General features: G+C 36.8%; 1 protein-coding gene across 11 annotated transcripts in view; it reads right to left on the minus strand.

The window, feature by feature from the left end:
• The window catches only part of CDK8 (cyclin dependent kinase 8), a 115,867-nt gene that overhangs the window by 26,342 nt on the left and 67,295 nt on the right, over positions 1-22,230 (minus strand). For 9 of the 11 annotated variants that reach the window (XM_089899710.1, XM_089899711.1, XM_022574525.2 and 6 more), the window contains 3 exons: positions 10,715-10,772; positions 8,254-8,385; positions 1,442-1,585 (listed from right to left, as the gene is read on the minus strand). In XM_089899710.1, coding sequence (XP_089755836.1) covers positions 1,442-1,585; positions 8,254-8,385; positions 10,715-10,772 — 334 coding nt within the window. The remainder of the gene's footprint in view (positions 1-1,441; positions 1,586-8,253; positions 8,386-10,714; positions 10,773-22,230) is intronic. The other 2 variants (XM_089899709.1, XM_089899708.1) reach the window with 2 other exon arrangements.

Raw genomic sequence — 22,230 nt, forward strand, 5'->3', positions numbered from 1 at the left:
TTATACCTGGAGTACCGCTACAGGTAAGCAGCTGGTTTCCTGACTTGAGTTACCTTTCTTAAATTGATTTTTACATACCCCTGCCATACTAATCTAAGATTGAACATAAGCCGTGTCACTAGTTCTCAAGAACTTATCACAGAGTCTCATTCTTTAGCACAAGTCTAAATTTTGCTGCCTGCCTTTTAGGTTCCTTATAAGCTAAGCCTACCCTAACTGTGGAACCACATACTAAGAACCATTTTAGAACCATCACCAATGGAGGCTGCCCCCCAACTCCACCCCTGTAAGCCATGCTCTTTCCCCTGGGGCCTCTGAAATGATGGGTACATTCAGAGGTGGGAAGAAAAGGCCATTCTCCCCATTACTCGAACTACTCCCATTCTCTCAACATTCTCCTTAGAGCAGTTCAATGTCAACTCCAAGAGGGCAAGAGTCATGTCTGTTATATGAACAATATTTCATATTTAACACAGTGCCTGAAACATGGCAGGTGCTCAATAAATAAATATTTAGTGAATAAATGAAATTCCCATCACAACAAAGCAATCTTTGTAGAAATGTCAGTCAATTTTGGAGAAAGGTAGTTATTCTGCATTTACTGATAATTAACACTTACAAGGGATGTGGAATTATAACTCCCAGATATTTCTGTATTAGTTTTGAGTTACGGACCTAAGAAAAATTCATAATAAGAAATAACTTCTAATAAGTACTTGACTAGCCAGAACTATGTAGGGGTTTTAAACAAATTTTCTTTATTCTGGACCTCTGGGCAGAGTTTCTGGTGGGTGATGAACGGCTGTCTTGTGGCACAAGGGACAGGGATGCAGCTAGAGATCTAAAACCTGTGACGGGACACCCAACAACTCCCTCCCTGCTGCAATCAGTGCAGGCATGGTCACTGTGCAATGTGAGCCCTTCACTCACATCCTGACTGTTCTAACTTCAAAGAATGTTCTTACTGACAAGAGTTATATAGCAAAAAACGCTATTATTCAATACAATGTACTGCACAGTGCCCTAAACAGAAATACTGTTCAAAATTTGTAATCAAATACCAAGTAATGACATTATTATATATACTGCCAGACAAAAATATATACTACTGAATTTTATTTCATCTCCAATGGTGAGAACTAAAGGCACCTTTTAAATACAGATATTGCAATCATTTTAAATATGAAACAAAACAAAACCCCAAACCAAAATGAAACAAAAATACACCCTGCAAATTCAAGAAACCCCTAAATATTTTATGCTAATATGTGAACTCTACAAATTTTGCTATTTCTATGGGTCTTTGATTAATGCAAGTCATCAACACAGAGAACTGAGTAAGAGTAGCTTTCATCAGCTAAAAATATACACCTTTCCAATAAAGATTATCGAAGTTCAAACAACAGTGATTTAAAAACAAAAACAAAAACATAATGTGTACCTGCAGGAAATCCCATTACATTGAATATTCTGTCCAGCTGGTCATGGTGATAAGGATTACTAGTTTTGATGTCCTCTTGTCGACAGTGAAATATTGGTTCTGACGTTAGTAGTTCTGCAAATATACACCCTATAGCCCAAATATCTTTAAAACAAAAAGAAAGAAAAAAAAGGAAAAGAAAAGAAAAAAAAGGAAAGGAAAAAAGAAAGGAGGAAAATAAAGTGGTTCTTTCCAAAAGAAAATGCATTTTTATGTTGGCAGGGAGTGTTTTTTAGTTCTTTTTCTCCCCTAATAAGCCATATTAATTCCTAGCAATTATAAATATCAAGGAATATTGTCTGTACATACATATTCCCACCCCACCCACCCCAGTGTTTCATTCCCTGTTAAACCTCCATCCCACCCAGTGGTCTCAGTCCAAGTTTAATCGAATTTATTACCTAACAATTTTGGTGAGTTTAAGTGCTTCAAACATTACCTTATCTGTGAAATACATACAAAGCTGCAGATGGAACATGGGAACCATAAACAAATAAAGCGAAACAAAAAAATAAACAAACAGAAAACCCAAACAGCCTGTGAAATTGTGCATACTTGTGCAAAATTGTGCAAATTTTGTGCACAATTGCACAATTGTGCAAAAAACAATCAGCACCATTTTTTGAGGTAAAAAATATTTTTATTCCTATCTAGTTTATGTACTTATTAATTTGTGAAGCTTAACAATTATCCTGCCATGTTAGCACTAGTTAGCAAGGTACTGTTGCAACAAGAAAAAGACAATGCCTAGCCTCAAATATTCTAATGAAACAGTATTTATACTGGAAGAGCTTTTTGTTCAAGTGTTTCTCCATGCTATAGCAGAGTCAGACTTTGCAAGTTTAAGTGTTTTATAAAGACAAGAAAATATGGGGCAAAATACTACCTTTAAATAGGCACAGAGGTGACAAATTCATAAGAATTATTTAAAAGCCAGGCAAATGGATTCCTCTTTATACAACAAATTTCCTTCACTCACTTTAAGATACAGGCTAACTTTCATTCACATTTAATTCTTACTAAGAGAACTACTGGCAGTGGAAAGATATACATGCCAACCTGGAATCTGAAGCTGAAAGCCTCCATTTCTACTCAACAAATCCCTAAATCGACCACGGTAACTTCCCTACACTCAGCACAATGCTGTGCACACAGCAGCCACTCAGTAAGTGGTTTCTCACCGACCTAACCAATACCTGTGGTAAACACAGCTATAGAAGGACAAAGCAACATCACTATTTTATTAAGGCCGATTATTCAGGTATGTTAATAATGGTCACTTAAATAGAAAGTGGGGAAAATGTTAATTTATAAATAACTGAAAATTCCTAAAATCTACAACTGGAATATAGATAGTTAATTTAATGTAAAATTATCACACTTACATTTCAAAGTAACAAGGTAAACATCTATTTACTTTAAGATGACCAACGAGACCACAGCAGGTGATTTTAAAAATGACACTGTCTGCCCATCAGTTTTCTCCCCCATCAGAGAACCAAGTCTGGCCAACACTACCATATGGAAAAGTCTCATCAAGAAATAAAAGCCAAGCTATTTTCGTTTTACTACCAGAGAGTAAGCGGGAAAATTAATTATTTTGTGATTATTCTTTATACATGGTTATCCCATAGGAAGCTAACCTTTGATCATCTCAATCCAAGGGAAGATAGGCAAGCTGAGTGGGGTCACCAAGAGGGCCGGGGGGTCAGTCTGCATCTGTAAAACGCTACTCATAGCACCCAAGAGACACTGTAACAACTCAGCCTCGTTATGAAAACTCGAACAAAAAAATAAAACATGTAAAGGAAGATGAGAGGTAAGTAAATAGTTTAGCTATCCTATGTTGCTTTAAAAAGAAAAGTCAGGAAAGTAGGATTTCCATAATTACTTTACTGAACCTTGCTTAACTTTACCCTAAATAACCTCTCTTCCTATCTTTTCTATTATCTTTCACCTTCTATCAATTTCACCATCCTTCCCTTCTTCAAATCCAGACATTAATCACGAATTTGAGTTAGCTGATCAGGCTATTACTTCGGATAAATTTCTAAATCTTTGTAAACAAGTCTCTCCTATCTTGCCTATTTTTTCAGACTGTGCCAAGGGAAAAGTCCCTTCCTGCTCACCTACCTGTCAAACTCCTTCTAGAAAGACCTTCCAAATTAAAAACATACAAATCCCATCTATCTCTCAAAGTATGTGATGTTCATGTGTAGCTACTGAGCTAACCAGGCAAAGTGGACCGCAACTGGGGGCTACACAGAACCAAATGGGGGGCGGAAAGATGTGTTAAATTTGTTTTCATCAACAAGTGTACTAACAGTTAGCCTCTATCTCAACGAAAGAGTAAACTCACATCCTCCCGGTTTCATTGAAGTTCAGACTTTAGTAAAACTTTTAAGACTGCCCTAGTTGACTATTAATTAAAGATTGATACCCCTCTTTCAGCCTTCTCCACAAGGTCAATCAAACAAAACCCCCAACGGTCAAAACTGAATTAAACTTTGTCCCCAGGAGCACAGGGTTGACCAAGCTATCATTTTCTCTCTTGGGTTTAATGACTCAGCCTGCAGTTCCATACAATGGAGTGAATGAGCACAGCACTAAGATCTATTCGCCACGAGGGTGGGAACATGCTGGCTGATGTGCTCAGATTTCCCCTATGCTCTCTTGCTTCTTCTTAGCACCTTCAGTCTAACATAACCCACCAAACTCCACTGGCAGATTTAACCCTTCTAAATGAGACCATTAAAATGAACGTATATCCAGCAAATAATAGGTAAATTCAACCACAAAGGTTCTTCTATCTGCTGAGCCTACTACAACTACCAGACAGGGAAGTCAAAACGCTAGGCAAGTGCCTTCAGGGTGGTGGTGGGGATGTGCTGAGTGCTTTACTGCACGCTCAGGCTACCCACCTGTGGAGCTGGACGAACGAACCGTGTGAGAGAGACTGGAAGCAAGGAAGAAGTTTCATTTTCTACTCCTGGATTCTGTTTTTTAAAATTTATATTAAAAATGGCTTATATATGATATCTGTCTCTCTCTCAAACAAAAAAGCAATTTGTAAGATATCTACATTATCACTTTTTTGAGCAAACATTTTGATAGAAGAAAGCATTTTCCAGTATTGCTCTGGGCCAGGCCAGGCATATGAGGAGGGACTGGGACTGACCTTGGTCTCAAGTCATCTGCCCTCAAGTCAGTTCCCTCTGTGCTCCCGCTACCTCAGAAGGCAGTGGTTTCTATCCAACGTCACAGAACTTTCAGAGTTGAAGGGGATCTAAGAGATGATTTAGGCTAAATTCTCATCTTCAAAAAATGAGGCCATAAAGGACTAAACACCCTGCCTAAACACCGTCCCCCTCCCCGAGTGGCAGAGCTAACGCTACAAGTCAGAGCGTTAGTCTTGGTTACTTCTGTTGTTCAAAGATGACAACATAGTTTATGCACACAGTCATACTGTTGTCTCAACTGGATGGAGAACCCTTAAGGGTAAACGACATAATTTGCGTTCATTTTGGTTTCTCTTAAGTTTTAAAAAGTCTAATGGTTATCCAATAAATTTTGATACTGATGAGAAGGAGGAAGCCCTTCTCTTTGCTAAATTATAAAGCCATTTGAACAAAGGAATCTGTCTAACAGCTGGTAGTCTAGCTTTGTGACAAACAGCCCTGACCTAAAACTGCTAGACTGCAGACTGTCCTGGTGAATAACAGCTTATACAATTCTCAATGCTCACAATAAAATATAGATTTCTTAAGAAAAAAGTAATAAATGATGAGCCAGAGTCACAAACCTATGTTATAGTTTATTTTTTACTCAATTTAAATCAATTCAGTGTTGAGTTTTCTGTTAACAGCAGCTGAAATTAGGTAATTATTTCCTTATTTGTATAGCCTCTTAATATGTCTTACCAAAAGTAACACTGCTTTTAAATATTCATTTTCTAGGTGGAAAAAATACCTATGTATCATATTAGTTTTCATGCTTAACCATTTAGAATACCTTTGTAAAAAAGATAACCAAATGTGTGCTTAGGTAGTAATATACATTCAAAAACAGGGCTAGCTTCAATAACTTTTATTTTTCCTCCTAATTGGCTTTTAAAAAAATAAATATTTTATTTTGGAATAATTTTAGATTTTTAGAAAAGTTGCAACGGTATAGTACAGAAAAGTCTTATACCTGACTAACTTAATCTACCTTTATTTTTCTATACAATAAAATGTGATCTCAAAGCAGGTATAAAGATTAGTGAACATAAAAGATTTTGTGAAAAAAGACATGCTGGATTCAAGATTAATATGGGGGAATGATTACAGGTATTTTTCCTTTCCTCTTCTTGAGTATATATTGAAATGACAGCAAAGAAATAAAGGTCCAAATCCACAGTAATAGAGAGAACCAGAGGAGACAATCAGGGACAAGACCCATTCACTCACTCAGCAGAGTACTCAGTTCTCACCATGCAGGCAATGGCCTCCAGTGGTGAACAGCTGGTCAAGGCTTACCCATGTAGGGGATTTCAGACAGGAAGACGGAAGTGTGATGGGTAAGGCTGATGGTGTGACCAAGGAAGTTCTCTCTGAAGAGGGAGTATTTTGACTAAGATATGGATGAAAAGAGACTGGACATATGCAGACTTGATCTAGCAGAGATACAAATAAAAACATTTCTGCAAACAGTTCAGAGAAGGCCCCAGCCCGCAGTATTACTGCTGAGTGGGAAGCAGACTTGCCCCGCACTGCTCTGGGGAGATTCTGTGCTTGGAGAATCAGCTACAAAGTCTGTATTTTGAACACTTGATCCCTGCCCACCCACTACTGCCCTGGGGCTACCAGGTACACAAAGCTTGGGCCAAAAGTTGGAGATTCTTCCCTTAAAGAATCTGAACGTCCTCAGTGCAAAGACTTGTGCATACTGGCATTTAGGATTCCCCAGTTAATGGTAGTTCTCTGCTGGATCACCCTGAAGTAAAGCCTGCCAATCTATGAGCCCTCTGATCCATGTACACTAAGTTCCCAAGCAGTTTTTTGTAACCTGATTCTCAAATGCAAAGAGACATCAAGGGTCAACAAACAGTTCAAGAACACCAGCCACATGAAAGGGAGAGAACAAGACATATCAGTAAAAAAAAGCAACTACAAAGAAAACACAGATAATTATTCCAGAAATATAGCAAATTACAAACAATTCAAAAGCATCTTTATCACTCACAGTGTATTTAAGAAGCTTTTTTTTTCCATAAAGCAATACAATATGTTAAAAAAAATAATCAGAGAATAAGAAGGGGTTCTTAGAAATAAAAAAGACAAAGGCAGAAAAGCATGAGAAGAAAAGTGGTATAAAGGATCAATCCAAGAAATCCAACATCTGCCTATACTCAGTTTAGGAAAGAGAAATAAAAACACAGAGGAGCCAATCAAGACTAGCTCAAGAGGATTTCCCACAGACATGGAACATAAACTTCGAACTGAATGTGCCTACCAAGTGGCCAGCACACCACTGTGAAATACAAGGGTGAGAAGTCCTATTTGTTTTCAGAAAGGACAAAACCCCAGGTAATTCACCACTGAATGAGAACAAGATCAATGTGAGACTTTCCATTAGTAACACTGATGCTAGAAGACAATGGATGAGCATCACCAAATTCTGAGGGAAAATCATTTTGTACCTATAATTTTAATCCCTACCAAACTGGAAAGTATCATGAAGGCATTTTTTTCAGAAATACAAGAACTAGAAAATTTACCTCTAAGATAGGTTACTTAAGAATATGCTGTATCAAAGTAAGGGATGAAATAATGAAATCCAGAAAGAAACAGATCCCACCCAGAGGAATAAAAAAAGGAAAAACTGGGATGAAAACCAATCCAGAATAGAGCAAAATACAGAAGACTTGTGGGGGGAGTTATCCAAAAAAAATAAAAATGGGTTTAACACCATCCTGGAGAACACAGAACAAGTTAAGTAAGCAATAAAGGCACACAAAAAAGGAAAAAAGAAAGGCAAAACACATAAAACTACATGATGATAACATTCTACCAAATAAAATGAAGCAGAATAAAGATGTCATTAATGGAAAAGTTGTGATAAAAGGATTGTGGTAGCTGAACATCAAATCCATTACAATATGTAGCCTAAGTATAAACAACAGTGGGCATTATGGTTTGCAAACAGAAAATAAATGCTGTAAACATCAACAAAGTGGTAATAATAATAATGATGACAACGGTACTATAAAGTGAGAGGTTGGTGGGGGAAGAAGTAGAAGAGCACTAATTTCCTAATTCTTCAAAATAGGGAGATAATCAATACTATCAAAAATTGAAAAGTGAACTAAGATGTTCTAAACGCCTACTTATTTTCATAATCTTTTTTCCTTAATTTTAAGGGGATGTTTTAGAAGCTAGTATTTCTTTTGGTGAAAAAAACATTTGTCTGAAGTTCAACGATTAAGAAATTTTACTGTATTTATTTCTCTTTTCAAGTAAAATTAAAGTACTTTTTACTTAGAATTCATAGTACAGTCCCATGTATTTAAAAACTTTTTTAGCATCTATTTATCTATCAGAAAGGGATGTCTGGAATGGTACACCCCTAATGCTAATGATGGTATTTCTAGAGAGTAGAATTTTATGTTAGCTTTTGCTCTTACTTTTATAATTTTCTATATTACTTGATTTAAAAATATACAGAAATATGTATACTTTACAACAACAAAGCCACTTTTAAAAAGTCATGGAATTTTAATTAGTTCTACTCACCAATAGCTTTGGTATAATGTCTTGCTCCAAGAAGTAATTCTGGGGCTCGGTACCAGAATGTTACGACTACTGGATCCAAATCTGCTAAAGGCTTCAAAGGTGAATTAAATAATCGGGCAAAGCCCATATCAGCTGTAAAGAAATAACGGCAATGCTAAGGACACAGATTTTTACAAATTTCATTGATTACTCTAATTTTACTATTATTATTAAGATATGAAAAATGTGAATTCCGGGGGGAGAAAACTAACAAAACCAACACAACATCTCACCCCTTTCAGAAGTCTAAATATAAAACAAGTTTGAGATCTTCATTCATTGCCAACTGTTGTCACTCGCTCCTCCACTGGGTTACAGGCACACTCTGCTGCCAGAGGTCAAGGGTGACCCTACCCTCCGGGCAGCTTCTTTCCATCTGCCTTACCACCATTGGGACGGGGCTGTGAAGCTGCATTCCCATTCTTTTCATTGGTCACGAGCACCAAGAAACTAGATCGGTTAGGGTGAGGCTTTCCATTATTTGCACCAATAAGCATGTTCACTGGTATGATCAGAAGCTGACTGTACAGTATCATAATGCCACTATTTCCCCCATTTATCTGGGTGGAGTTTTTTCTTTAAAGAATCATGCTTGTTCTTTAAGCTGGAAAAGACTTTAAAGATCATATAATTCAATCACCTCCTTTTTCAAATGAGGAAACTGAGGTTAGAAGAAATTAAGTGATTTGACAAATGTCATAAACTCGTATCTCGGAGCTGGAGCTGTAATGAGATACAGTTCACGGCATTTCACACGGTTTAATATATAGCGTGGTAATTCGGGCATGGACATTTTTCCTAATAAACTGCCACCTTCTCATAGGCAAAAACTGTCTCTTTTTCATCTCTCTCCCCCTTTGAGCATCAAGTACAGTGTCATTACACATTGCTTTTGCCAAACACACGCTGAATGAACAATCACTATTCATACCACCTATTCGAAAATTTCAAGATTCATCCACCATTTGTTTAATTTTGCTCTCCTAATATATATTTTTAACGAAGTAGGCCCCAGTCTAATCTACTTAATTACAGAGGTTAAAAAAAAACCCACAGAAATTTGGCAAAGAATTAAAACCATGAGTCAGATTACTAAATACTGGTTTACAGAAGAACTAATATTTCTTCTTAAATGTGAATACTTTAAGCCGTTAGTGGCCCCCAAACCTGCCAACATCATACATGTTACAGAGAAGTATAATTCCAAACTAGATTACTTTTAACATATAAAATTCCCCTAAATCTTACAGTAAAGAACACATCTGTAAATACTGTTTGGCTGGGTCTTTTAGATTTTGCATGCTTTGAACTTACATTTGACTTTGATACCACCAAGGTGGATTGGATGAAATCCTTTAAAAGCACATGTAAGGACTTAACAGGCGTTTGATACTATGGTAAGCACTGACAGGGCCTGGTTCTCAAAGCAAGTCAATGACTAGGAGCATTTCGAGGTGCGTCAAATGTTCGCACTACTAAAACACTTGCAAAATTTATATCAAGAGTATTTCAAGAGTCTAATTAGAAGTAGAAAATGAGATTTGGGGAATTTATAGGGGAGGGTAGGGAAGAAGGGTTAAGAATATCTGGGTTTTTCTTTGTTGGTGAAGTGGTACAAATCAGCTGATAATTCTAATTCATATTAAATCTTACAATCAGAAATTCCTATTTACTTTGTTATATACTCCCATAAGCCTGCTTGCTGCTTTTAAATTAATATAATTTAGTTACTACATTTCTTCTATCCACACACAAAACAAACTGAATAAATGTGACAAACACAACTCTGAAATGACAATGAAAAAATAACCAGTTAGGAAAAATAAATCTAGTTCTATCCTTATAGGTTATCAGACCAGGAATGGGTAAAATTTTGCATTGATATATAAGAAAACAGAGCTATTAGAAAACATGCCGAGGTAGAGAACGCTTGTTAATTTTTTCCCTTCAGGCAAAGGCTCATTAGAACCTACTCAGCCTCAGTGGTATCCTTAGTTTGTAATTCCTAATCTAGATGAGGCTAACAGAGGCATATGTTCTGACCTAATGTGGCTCAGGTAAACAGAACCGATGGTATAATTACTAGTACACTGTATGCCCTTGTGACTAAAGGTGAGGCTGGCTTCTAACATGGATAGAAGCCACTCACCTCTATAGGCTATTTTTAATGAGAGCAAAATTTCTAAGAAACTTGCATGGCTTATTTTATAATTAGAACACTTCAGTCTCTAAAGATTGTCTGACACCTTTCAAGAGTGTGAAACATTTTTCACTTTTAATGTATACTCTTTAGAAATGGCTTCGATCACATGGAACTATATGAATAAATGCATATTATTACAGCAAAAATTAGAAGTGATAAAGCTGCCTGCAAAAGTTTTAAAAGAGTGCTACACTGTGACTTATCAAAGATATAACATACCAATTTTTACTCTTCCTCGCTCAGGACCTTCACCCATAACTAAAATATTAGCAGGTTTCTGTGGAAACAAAATAGTGTTTTTTTTCAGTAGACAGTAGTGGTTTCTTTTAAATAGACAATATGCCAATATAACATAAATCCACCTTTAAAAAAACCACATTTACTCAAAAATTAAAATCAAACACAGGAAGTCACCAAAGAAACTTTATGTGTACATATGCAAAGCAATATGCAACTTCATGAAGGCCAAATATGGCAGTGCTTTTCTCCAGGCAGAGCTAAGGCTTTTCTTGGCCCTGTTATCAGTCTGCTTTCACTACTGCGGAACAGCTGGCAGAAAGTTAAAATGCTGTGCTTCCTTCTAACTCTTTCAGTTACATAAAATGTCCTGCAACTTCAAGGGAAAATGTATCTTCAAATATAATTCAACACTAAGCAGCAAGTTAATTACAGGGAAGGGACCACCTGATACCCTTTTTTGGAAACCGCATAATATGTACCTATGTTTCAAATAAATTATAGAGAAGTCAATTTAATAAAGTCTTTTCTAAATGAGTTAGCAGAGTAACAGGAATTTTCCATGACCTGAACATCTTTGAGGTTTTCATTTTTAAATAAAAAAGGAAGCTAACATTTAAAGTGAGATTTTACAAAAGTAATATTTCAAACAGTTCTTAAGTCTCTAAAGATAACAAGATTAACTGCCATCTAAAATCTGTCACAGTGGCATCTACTATACTAACACATAAGGGTTATCCCTCTTCAAGGAGGAGAGAGGGGAAGGAGGAAGAGGCAGTCCCCAAACGTCTCTCAGGCTGCCACCCTGCCATCCGCCTGGTCTGACTGCAGTTCTACCAGTCTGCCGAATAAAAGTGAAACCAGATCACGACGCCTTTCAAATACCCATCAAAGCAATCTTGGAATCAAGTTAAAGATTTTAATGAAGGCTGTTTACAGTGGTAAAACAGTTCACAGGCTTCCCTGACCATATTTAATGACAGCCCCTATGCTATTACTGATAAAACATAACTTACAGTACATTATTCTACCAACTACCAAAGATCAAAATTATTTTTTTATCCTCAGTGAAAAAACACTGCTGAAACGGTAGCACATACATTTCAAAGGCTGAAAATTCCTACAGTTTTTGAGATGAGGAAACTAGGCACCAGAGCGAGTGCATGACTTGCCCCAAATACAATCACAGAGATGGGGGTGGGGGGCAGTAGCAGGATGAGCCCCGTCTCTGAGCAGTGCAGTGCCCCTTCCTAATAGACCCTTCTGAAGGTAATTTATGGAGCAAGCTTTAAATGGACGTGTATTACCATAACTATAATGTTTTGTTCAAGAAAATGTTTTCAGAATGTCCATCATCACACACACGCTCCCGTCCACTGAGATAGCTGGTGAAGCACCGAGAGGAAGTGCAGCACTAACAACATTCCCTGTGAGCCACGTGGAGCTGCCAACAAAGCTGCTCATCAGGGACACTGCAGAGCTCAGCCTGCTTCAGAGGAAACCAGGTCTCAGAGACTCGTGCGAAATGCCGACAGCATGGCGGGGGGAGTGCCCTCCAAGAGAAGAGGCAGCCCGTCTGTCTGGCTGAGGGAAAGGCCTGCTCTCAGTCACAGTGTGGCTCAGGAGGGGACTTGATATCTGGGCTAGAACTCTCTTCTCATGGTTCATCAGGGCAGGACTCCCTAGACATCTCTTGAACCCCATTTTGATTCTCCTCCCGTCAATTCAGTCTTCTGTACTATTGCCAGGGTTACCTTCCTAACAGACAAAGCTGATCACATCATCACTCCCTTGTTTAAAATCTTCCACAGTAACAGAGGATATGATTAGGAAAACAGTGGAACAGAAAATTATATATAGACTGTGATTACAACTGGGTTAAAAAAAAAAGTGTTGAGTAAGGACTAGAAGAACAAAAAAGGTTAGAGTGACAGAGGTAGGGACGACCTTTTCAAAGTTTCTTTGAATGCTGTTGCTGTGCTTTATTACTAAAGTATTTCACCTTTACGTGGCCCCTCACTGCCTGTGAATAAGGTGGAAGTCTTTATGATGGAATGCCAGGCACCTACAAGCTCTTACCCACTGAGCTCTCCTGCCCCACGTGTGTTTAGAGCGTTCTGTGACTAGGCCTTACACAACTGTGTCAGTGCTAGCCCGGTATTTCTACCGTAAGAACTCTCCTCTGCATTACTGGGGAACCTGATTCTCCACGCCTGCCCTCTAATGATGGAAGTAACACACGAATACGCTCTGATTATAAACAATTCAAACTATGAGGCCACACAGAGTTAAGCGTTAAAGGCTCTTTTACCACCCATCACTCCTCCACCACATCCCGAATCCCACTCCCTCCTCCACAGTTACAAGCTGATTAACTGGCTTGCTGTGATGGATTTTTCTAGCACTTAAGTGCTCCTAAAAGATTACTTCCATATCTGGCAAAAGCACAAGCACACACGGGCATCACTTTCCTCCTATTTTAGATGGAGTGGAAAAGCTCGCTCTCTCTCTCTTTTGCTTTCTTACTCATTCAGCAGCCGGACCCAGATGTGAGAAGCCCTGGGATGGGTGGTACTGGTCAGCCTGCTACTAGGCAAAGGGGGAAAAACTCCCTCTCTTGGTCTTCATTTTATTATAGACTCACTGGACTGGCCAAGTCCCAAGCCTGGGTTTGAGCATTGGTGGGGAACAGTTTCTCTGTCAAAGTCTTTCCTAGTATTAGGGTTTGGGGCCAAAGCTCCAGCTAATAATTAAAACTTGCTTTGCAAGACAACTCACTGCCTATTGCATGATCTGAAGTAGATCTTGGGGCCGAGAGTCACCACGCACACTTAAATTAATGGATTTAAGTTCAGTTTGGGCATGGTATGTAGTCATAAACAAAAGAGAATGGTTTTAAGTGCTGTTTTAATAAAACTGTTTTTTAAACAATGAGTCCCTCCTCATGGTGTCTCCCATGGTGGTATCCACATGCCCCAGGGCGTGATACTCTGATTTAGTAGACACATCTCACACTAAATTTCTTTTGTGAATGTGATCTAATGGAAATCTCAAGAGAAACTGGCCAAAAAGCCATAGAGATCATGAATACTCTTGTCAGTATTTGTTCTGCTGCTTAATCAGTTTTAAGGAAGTCTTCAAAAGACTTGACGGGTAATTTTTGTTTTCGTACTTAATGCCACGTTGAAACAATATTATATTCTCCAAAAAGCTAATTTCTTTTCTTTCTTTTTTCAGTGGGAGAATTCGGTAGCAGTTTTAAGCTCTAGAGCCAAAGCATCCAAGTAACTGGTGATAATTCATGAAACAATCAGTAATAACCATGACTTTGGTAAATAGTCTGCGATCTTTCATGTGCCATCAGACATAATCACCTGAAAAAAACATACTTTGCTGGTGACATTTTGATGAGGCACATACTCCATTAAACTATTTGTTGCTATAGAGAGCAGAGGTCCAACATGACTTAAAAGTATTATAACATCATGATAACATCTTCGAGAATAGTTATCTTATGCACAGAAATGATTACAGAACACCCTTTACTGCCTGCTGAACAATGAAATAGATCAATGAGATACTTGTTTGAAGTATAATTATTTGATTGTTCGAAACTACAATAGCCTTCTCTTGCTTTATTTCTCCCAGAAAAAAACTGTTTGTAATTAAGAGAACATGCCCTTGTCTTACAGTCTCATGGTTTTTCTTCTTGTTTTATGTTGTTGTGCTCCAAAAAAAAACCCCACTGACATTTCCTAAAGCAAGATGTCTGTGTTACAGAGATAACCATTCCTGTAGAGGCTTTCTGTTCTCCAGGCTCTGTCACGATGGGAAACAGCACACTGATGATTCTGGCATACAGCAGGGATGGCGAAGTAGTTTCATTTAAGGGGCCAACTCTGGTAGAAGACTAAGGACCGCAGGGAGCTGCATCTTGAGAAAGACAGGAATTGGGCTGGTCCGGAAACTTCCATCACCAATCAGAGGTACCTCACACAGGTACGGAAGTGCAGAACACTGGCATCTCTGTCAAGTTAACAACTTGTTATTCTAGGAGTAAAACCAGAGTCTTCATATTCACTAACGTTATCAAGGCAAAATGGAGACTCTGAGTCAACAAGAAAAGCTGGTTTTTAATGGATCTGTCTATGAAAAGAAGACAGGGATCCCTAAGAAACCACTGTTAAGTGCTGTTCTCCAAGATTTTTTCAGAACTAAACTTACACACTATAAACAACACAACCTGGTGGCACACTTTCTGGACACTCAATGACTTTGTTTCAGTTTGGTTGTTAATCATTTTGTACTACGACACATACTGATCTGTATCTCAAATGGCACATTTTCAATTGATGTCTAATAGCTAAAAAATATAATTCTGCTTTTGTTTTTTTTATTGTGTTCTGAGAGATTAATGTAGAATTTGTGTCTTTGTGAATACTTACCATGAATATCTTCATCTTCTAGTACACACTGAACTTTTCTAGACATACATTTTTAGCAAATGGTTTTTCTTTTTTTTCCTATTCTTTTTATTTTTTGGCTGTGCCACACGGCTTGTGGGATTCTTAGTTCCCCAACCAGAGACTGAACCTGGGCCCTCGGCAGTGAAAGCTTGGAGCCCTAACCACTGGACCACCAAGGAATTCCCAGTGAACGTTTATTTTAAAATATGTTCTTTTATATAGTCCTAAATGCCAAGCAATTCTATTATATCACATTGCTTCATTCTATAATTTTTGCTCATTCTTTATTTAAAAAATTTTGTCAAAATCTGATTTAAAGAATGTCAAAGTACTCAATTATATATTTCTATTCCCTTTTGTACAACTGCCAAATTGAACAAACCATAATTCTTTGGTGTATATCCATTATTTTAATCATTCTGCTGTGACAAAATATGTTTCAGTCTTTTGAAATAAAAAATACTTTATCTGACACTATAATTTTTTTCTATATTTGAATAGACACAGACTTTAGACCAATAGTTCTCAACTTTTTTCTTCCACTAAACATTTGAGGAATATAACAGACTTCTTCAGAAGATGAGGAAGTATGGTTAAATGGTTAAGAACAGGCTAAAAGAAAATCAAGGATGCTATCAGCTATTAGTTCTGGGACTTTCACCTCCATTTTCTCATTTATAAAATATGGATAAAAATAATGACAAGTTAGTGTTGCAAAGATAAATGTTACTAATGCACATAGAAGACTTAATACGATGCTTGATATATTAAAAGTCCAAAATATATTATAATGACAGCTAATACTATAATCTGTTAATAGTGACTCACAACTGAAGTGATTCTTAACTGAAGACTTCTGGGGGGCGAGGTAACCATGCATGACTGGATAATACCTCCAAGGTGATTTCTCTACATCACCCTATGAGATGTCCCTAATCGTTTTTGATCACCTTTCTAGCTTCTAGTTACTTATGCCTTTTATTGATTAAAAAACTGTTTATTATTAGCAACAGCTTTTTAAGAGTTAAAGTAATAAAAATACACATCTTGTAGGAAATTAAAATACAGAAAAGTACAAAGAAAGTAAAATTTATCTGAAACCTCACCTCACAGAGTTAGGTCATTACAAGTATTTTAGTGGACATAATTCCAGATTTCTCTATATTATTTACATTTATATAAATATCCTAGAAAGGCTTTTTGTTTTTTTGCGGTACGCGGGGCCTCTCACTGTTGTGGCCTCTCCTGTTGCGGTGCACAGGCTCCGGACGCGCAGGCTCAGCAGCCATGGCTCACGGGCCCAGCCGCTCTGCGGCATGGGGGACCTTCCCGGACCGGGGCACGAACCCGTGTCCCCTGTATTGGCAGGCGGACTCTCAACCACTGCACCACCAGGGAAGCCCAGAAAGGCTCTTTTGATTCCTGTATTTGATCACTCAACAGTGAACAAATAATAAATAAATGCATAGTACTATTGTATTGATCCTATTTTATTTAGCCTCCCCTATCATAGTTACTTAGGTTACTTTTAGACCAGAAAAGTTTCAGGACATTGTTAAATAATAGTGGTTAACAGAAAGGTTAGAACAGAGAAGATAACAGAAAAGGTAACAGAAAAGATAACAGCTGTTGATTTGGTATGTACACTTTTTATGCTTAGAAGTTTCCTTCTTTCCTTATTTTTATAAAGAATTTCAATCAGAAATGAATATTAAACTTTGTCAAACACTGAATTTTGCAAAAGTTTTATATTTATAACTATTGAGATAACCACAGTGTTATTCTCTTAGCATTATTAATATGAATTCTGTTAATAGGTTTCCAAAGATTGAATCATCTTCACATTCTTGAAATGAACTTCATTTACTTGGAGCACAGTAGTATTCTTTTAACATTCCTCTGGATACTATTTGCTAATATTTTATATAGGATATATGTATAAATATTTATACATGACACTGACCTACTATCTTTATTAGGTCTGTGTCAGTGTTATGCTTTCTTCCTACAAAGTTATTAAGGAAACTTTCTTTCTGGAACAGTTTATATAATGCAGGATTAACTGTTGCTTCATGGTTGAAGCAACTGTGAAAAATGTGCATTTGTTACATTTTTTTAGAGGTAGCCCTGTGACAAATGTCTTTAAGTCTTCCACAGTTGCTAGTCCATTTAGTTTTTCTACCTTTTCCAGGGTCAATTACAGTAATTTGTATTTATATTAAAATGTTTATTCTATCCAGGGTTTTGTAGAACACCAGAATAATTTAACAACTATTAAAGAAATTTAAATGATAGTCAAAAATCATCCATCCTCATTTCAATGCACCAGAATCAGTTTTACAGATGACTTTTACCAACCTTTCAAGAATAAGTAATTCCTCTATTATACAAGCTATTCCAGAGACTAAAATCATTTTCTGAAGCTAGTATAATCATGATAACAAAAAAAAAGAGTACAAACAGATCACTGACCAACTTCACTTGAGAATATAGACACAATAAAGTATTGGCAAAGGGAATCCAACAGCAACTGGAGAAAAAAAGATCAAAACCAAGTAGGGCTGATCTCACTAAGACAAGGATGGTTCAACATTAAAAATGAAATAAAACCTTATAAATGTAAGCTACCATATTAACAGATTAAAGGAAATAGCCATATGACCATCTCAAAAGATGCAAGAAAAGCATTTAATAAAATCAATTCTTGATTTAGAAACAAACAACTTAATTGGATATAGAAGGGAACATTTTTAACCTGATAAAAGGTAACTACCAAAACCCTAGAACAAACATCACACATAATGATGAAACTTAACAATTCTTACTAAAGACAGAAAAACAGTTACCTCAATCATTTGCCACTGCACTAGTAATTAAGTCCTAGCTACTTACCATTACCAAATGTCAAGGGAAAAATGCACTTTATGTATTTTTACTTTCCTTTTAAAATTTTAATATTTCTGTAACTGGGTTATGTCTTATAACTTCCATGGTATGACAGTCAAGTTGCCAGCATGTTTTCTATCTTACTGATATATAAAACAATGCTGCAGCTTTCAGTTCTCCAGTCTTTGCAGCAAGAAGATATAATAAATGTTTAGGATAGATTTTGAGTACACCTGTCTCACAAGTAGGAGGCTACTGAGGAACTTTAGGTAGGGGAATGACATGGTGTGATTTGCTTTTTAGAGCGATCATTCTGATTGCTATGTAGACACTGGACCATAGGAACATAAGACTGCAAGTAGGGAAGATTCACTTGGACATTTTTTCAGTAATCCAGGTACCATGGATTAGGACAGTAGTGACAGAAATGATAAGAAGCAAAGTCAAGAGGCAGTAAGTGGACTGCAAAAAACTCAACTGTGTAAAAAACTCAACTGTGTGAACTGTATGAACTGGGAGGTCAGGTTACTGTAGGGTTAATGAACAGGAATTCACGAATGAGCACACCTGGAAGTCCACCTGGAAAATCCAAATCCATATCCTGGCAGTGAGGGGTTTTGGAATCTCCCTGTTAGTCGGCACCTGTTCATTGGACTGACCCAGAGACACTGACCCAGAGACACTAGGAGGACTCCAGAATCTCTGCTAATTTGCTCTTCCCTTCATGGCTGTCTCTTCCCACAGCTGTTTCTCCCTGAAAACAAACACTACAGGTCACTCTTATTTGAGAAAAGACACTGGTCAGATGACTGGGACCAATGCCAACTGCGCCACATTCAAATCTCAGTTATAGGACGGTCTTATTGTAGTTCAATCTGAGATATGTTTTGAAGGTAGCATTGATAAGAATCCAGTTATTCAATCAATAAATATTTATTGTGCAGCTAATATGTGCTACTCTGGGTAATAATGATACAGCAGTAAATGAAATGGATAAAGTTCCCACCCCTAAGGTACTTATTCATAGTTCTAGGGCAATGTGATGATGGACTGAAGTAAAATGCACTTACTGAACATTTATTATGTGCCAGACAGTCCTAATATTTCAGATGACTCTGTATCAAAGAGATGAAAAGACAGGTCTGGCTCCATTTTATGTTAAAAAAAGAGAAAAGATACCAATGTATGTGACTTAAAGCTCAGATAATCCTCTACTTCTAGTCAATTTTTAGGATTACTCAAAGATATTGTCTTACACTCCATTTTTTTAAAGTTCAATTAAATTATTTAGAGTATCTGTTCTTGATTGGTGAGAAATCTGACTTAAAAGATTCTAGCATTGTGCTGATAAAGTGTCTGAAAAGACTCAGACTCTAAGGAAAGTAGATTAGGAGCAATATGCAAACTAAGTAACATAATATTTTCATAATCAACTTGTAATCTGCCCATATAAGCAGGTACGGTATTTGCAGCTGTGCTATACAGTAAAATTAAGTAGGCCACTTTTTCATTATGTAAAACAATAGAACACAGTTCACTGTGTATGCTCAACATCAATATCAAAATTACACAAACATGGCACATATCAAGAAATCAAACAGACTGTTTACAAACAATCAAATACTTCCAAGAAAGAAAACTGCCCAATTGGTCATTTAAGTAAATATACTATAGAATAAACACAATTCATTATGTTAACTAAAATTAATGCAAACCTCATTTAAGTTTGCCTTAACCCATTCTTATCAATAAAACCTATGCTTTATCTTCAAGCCTAAATTTTATGATCACAATTTTACATGTTTTACTAGTTATACAATTAGACAAATAAGAAAATTAGAGTAAATCCTTGGAGATTTATTTACTTTCATTCACTCCCAGTAAATGAAGCAAATCTCAAGTAATAAGCAGTGATTAAACCTGACAGTCACAAAGCATTTTTCTTCAAAAAAGCTCTGTTGTAAAGAAACATGCTTAATATATTCCCAACACTCATTTCAAGGAAGCTAAGCACAGAGAAGGGGCAACAGCAGTTAGAACAGAGGCCAAGAACGCAGGCTCCTTTCTTCCCAGCTGGTCAATTATTTTGTTGCTTTGCCTCTTTCAGCATTTGGACAGTGGCAGGGTCCTTTCTGCCTTTTTCTTTCTTTTTTTTTTTTCTTTTTTCTTTTTTTTACCCTGAAGAAGGTACTGTCCTCTTTTTTTAGGCAGAAAAAAAGTGTATGCATGGCTTTTTTTTTTTTCTTAATAGCAATCATCCTCTACCATAAAATAAATACACTAAAGCACACTCAATATTATGTGTGAACTTTTAATAAAGACTAAATAGAATCTTCCTCTGTTTTCTTCTATATAACAATAATATATGTTAACTGCAAACTATGCAGACAATTTAGAAAGGTATTAAAGGAGGAAGGTGAAATTTGCCTGAAATTCTCCTACTCGTAAATAAACCCTACTTAGAAAAACATATTTCCTACAGGGCTATGGCTATTCAAAATTATTTTATTATCAATGTCAAGAAATTTGCATAAAACATTAAAGTACTTATAATTTGGGACAAAGTGTTTTCTAAAGATTTGACTACTTTTTTTTCCTTGATGTTCTCTTTTCCTAACCATATCAAGTACCTTTTGGGAAACAGTCTAGCGCAGCAGCTTTCAAACCTTTTTGAACACAACCCACAGGAAGAAAATCACTTAATATTGTATGACCATATTCACATATACCCATGTATAACTGAAACAAAAGTTTCATGAAACAATAATTTCCCTCAAGGTATATGATGCACTCTGATATTTTCTCTATTCTACTCTACTCCATTAAAAAAATAAAAAGGCTGGTTGTGTTGTGTGATTTCCCAACTCATTTATGGCTTTTACAACCTGCAATTTAAAAATCACTGATCTAGAGGAAAAATTCCCTAAATTCAGTGACCCAGCTTTGAAAACAGTTCTCTTAAGTAACCAGAATCAGGTCACTTAACCTCTTTCCTTCTGAGTCTTCCACTTATTGTACAGAGCTCAACAGTCAATAAGAAAATGCATCTAGGGAGATCAGCTCGGTGCTTTGTGTCGACCTAGAGGGGTGGGATAAGGGGGGGGTGGGATAAGGGAGGGTGGGAGGAAGACGCAAGAGGGAGGTGATATGGGGATATATATATATATATATGTGTATATATACACATATATACGTAGAGCTGATTCACTTTGTTATACAGCAGAAACTAACACAACACTGTAAAGCAATTATACTCCAATAAAGATGTGAAAAAAAAAGAAAGAAAGAAAATGCATCTAAAAAACCCAACAAACCAACTAACCATATCATTGTGGGCAAACTTTAGTATTAGTAAGCAAAACTAATAAACCAGGCAATCTCACTCAAGAAGAATCAGATCCAAAATACCCCAATAATTCATCATGTTACCATCAATACATAATTAGGTGCCTTCATAAAGTAGGCCCTAAGAAACTGAGTTTGAGTCAATGGCTCACTCCAAGATTTTGACTGTATTGAACAGGAAACCAACTCATCCTTCACCAAGCAGCTAAAACCCCACCAAGTGATTCCAAGTTACCCAGTATAATTAAAATAAACTGCATGGCAGCAGCACTATCAGATTTTTTTTTAATAAGTCAGATTAAAGCTCTGAAATAGCTCCAGCATCTTTTAAATACGTTTATGCAATGGTCCACTGGGCTATGTCACATCACATACTACACATGACAGCACATCCCCACTGGGATACTCCAAAGGAAATCTCTACAAAGATTTATTTTCTAGGAAATTTTACTATGGCAAACAACCACACAAAAAAACAAAGAGCCTATTTTGCGGTCAAATGCTCTGCCACTGAGCTATACCCCCCCGCCAAAAAAAAAAAACTACTTTGAATTGGTTTAGGGCAGGAGTGACCAACTAGCAGCTAGTTGTAATACTCCAAAACACTCCAAAGTTTGTATACAGCCTTGTAATGCAGCTTAAATGAAAAAAGAAAACAACACAGTGAAAACTCATATTACAGTATATCTCACTTAATACTATATTATAGTATATAATACAATACACTATGTTATATTATCCACTTAGTGCCACAGGACAAAAATACAACCCTATGTGTCTGGTAGTTCCAAGTTAATTACC

The sequence above is a fragment of the Delphinapterus leucas genome, chromosome 18 (assembly GCF_059928025.1).
Source record: "Delphinapterus leucas isolate spDelLeu-1000000601 "Yukka" chromosome 18, BTC_Dleu_Yukka2, whole genome shotgun sequence".
NCBI lineage: Eukaryota > Metazoa > Chordata > Mammalia > Artiodactyla > Monodontidae > Delphinapterus > Delphinapterus leucas.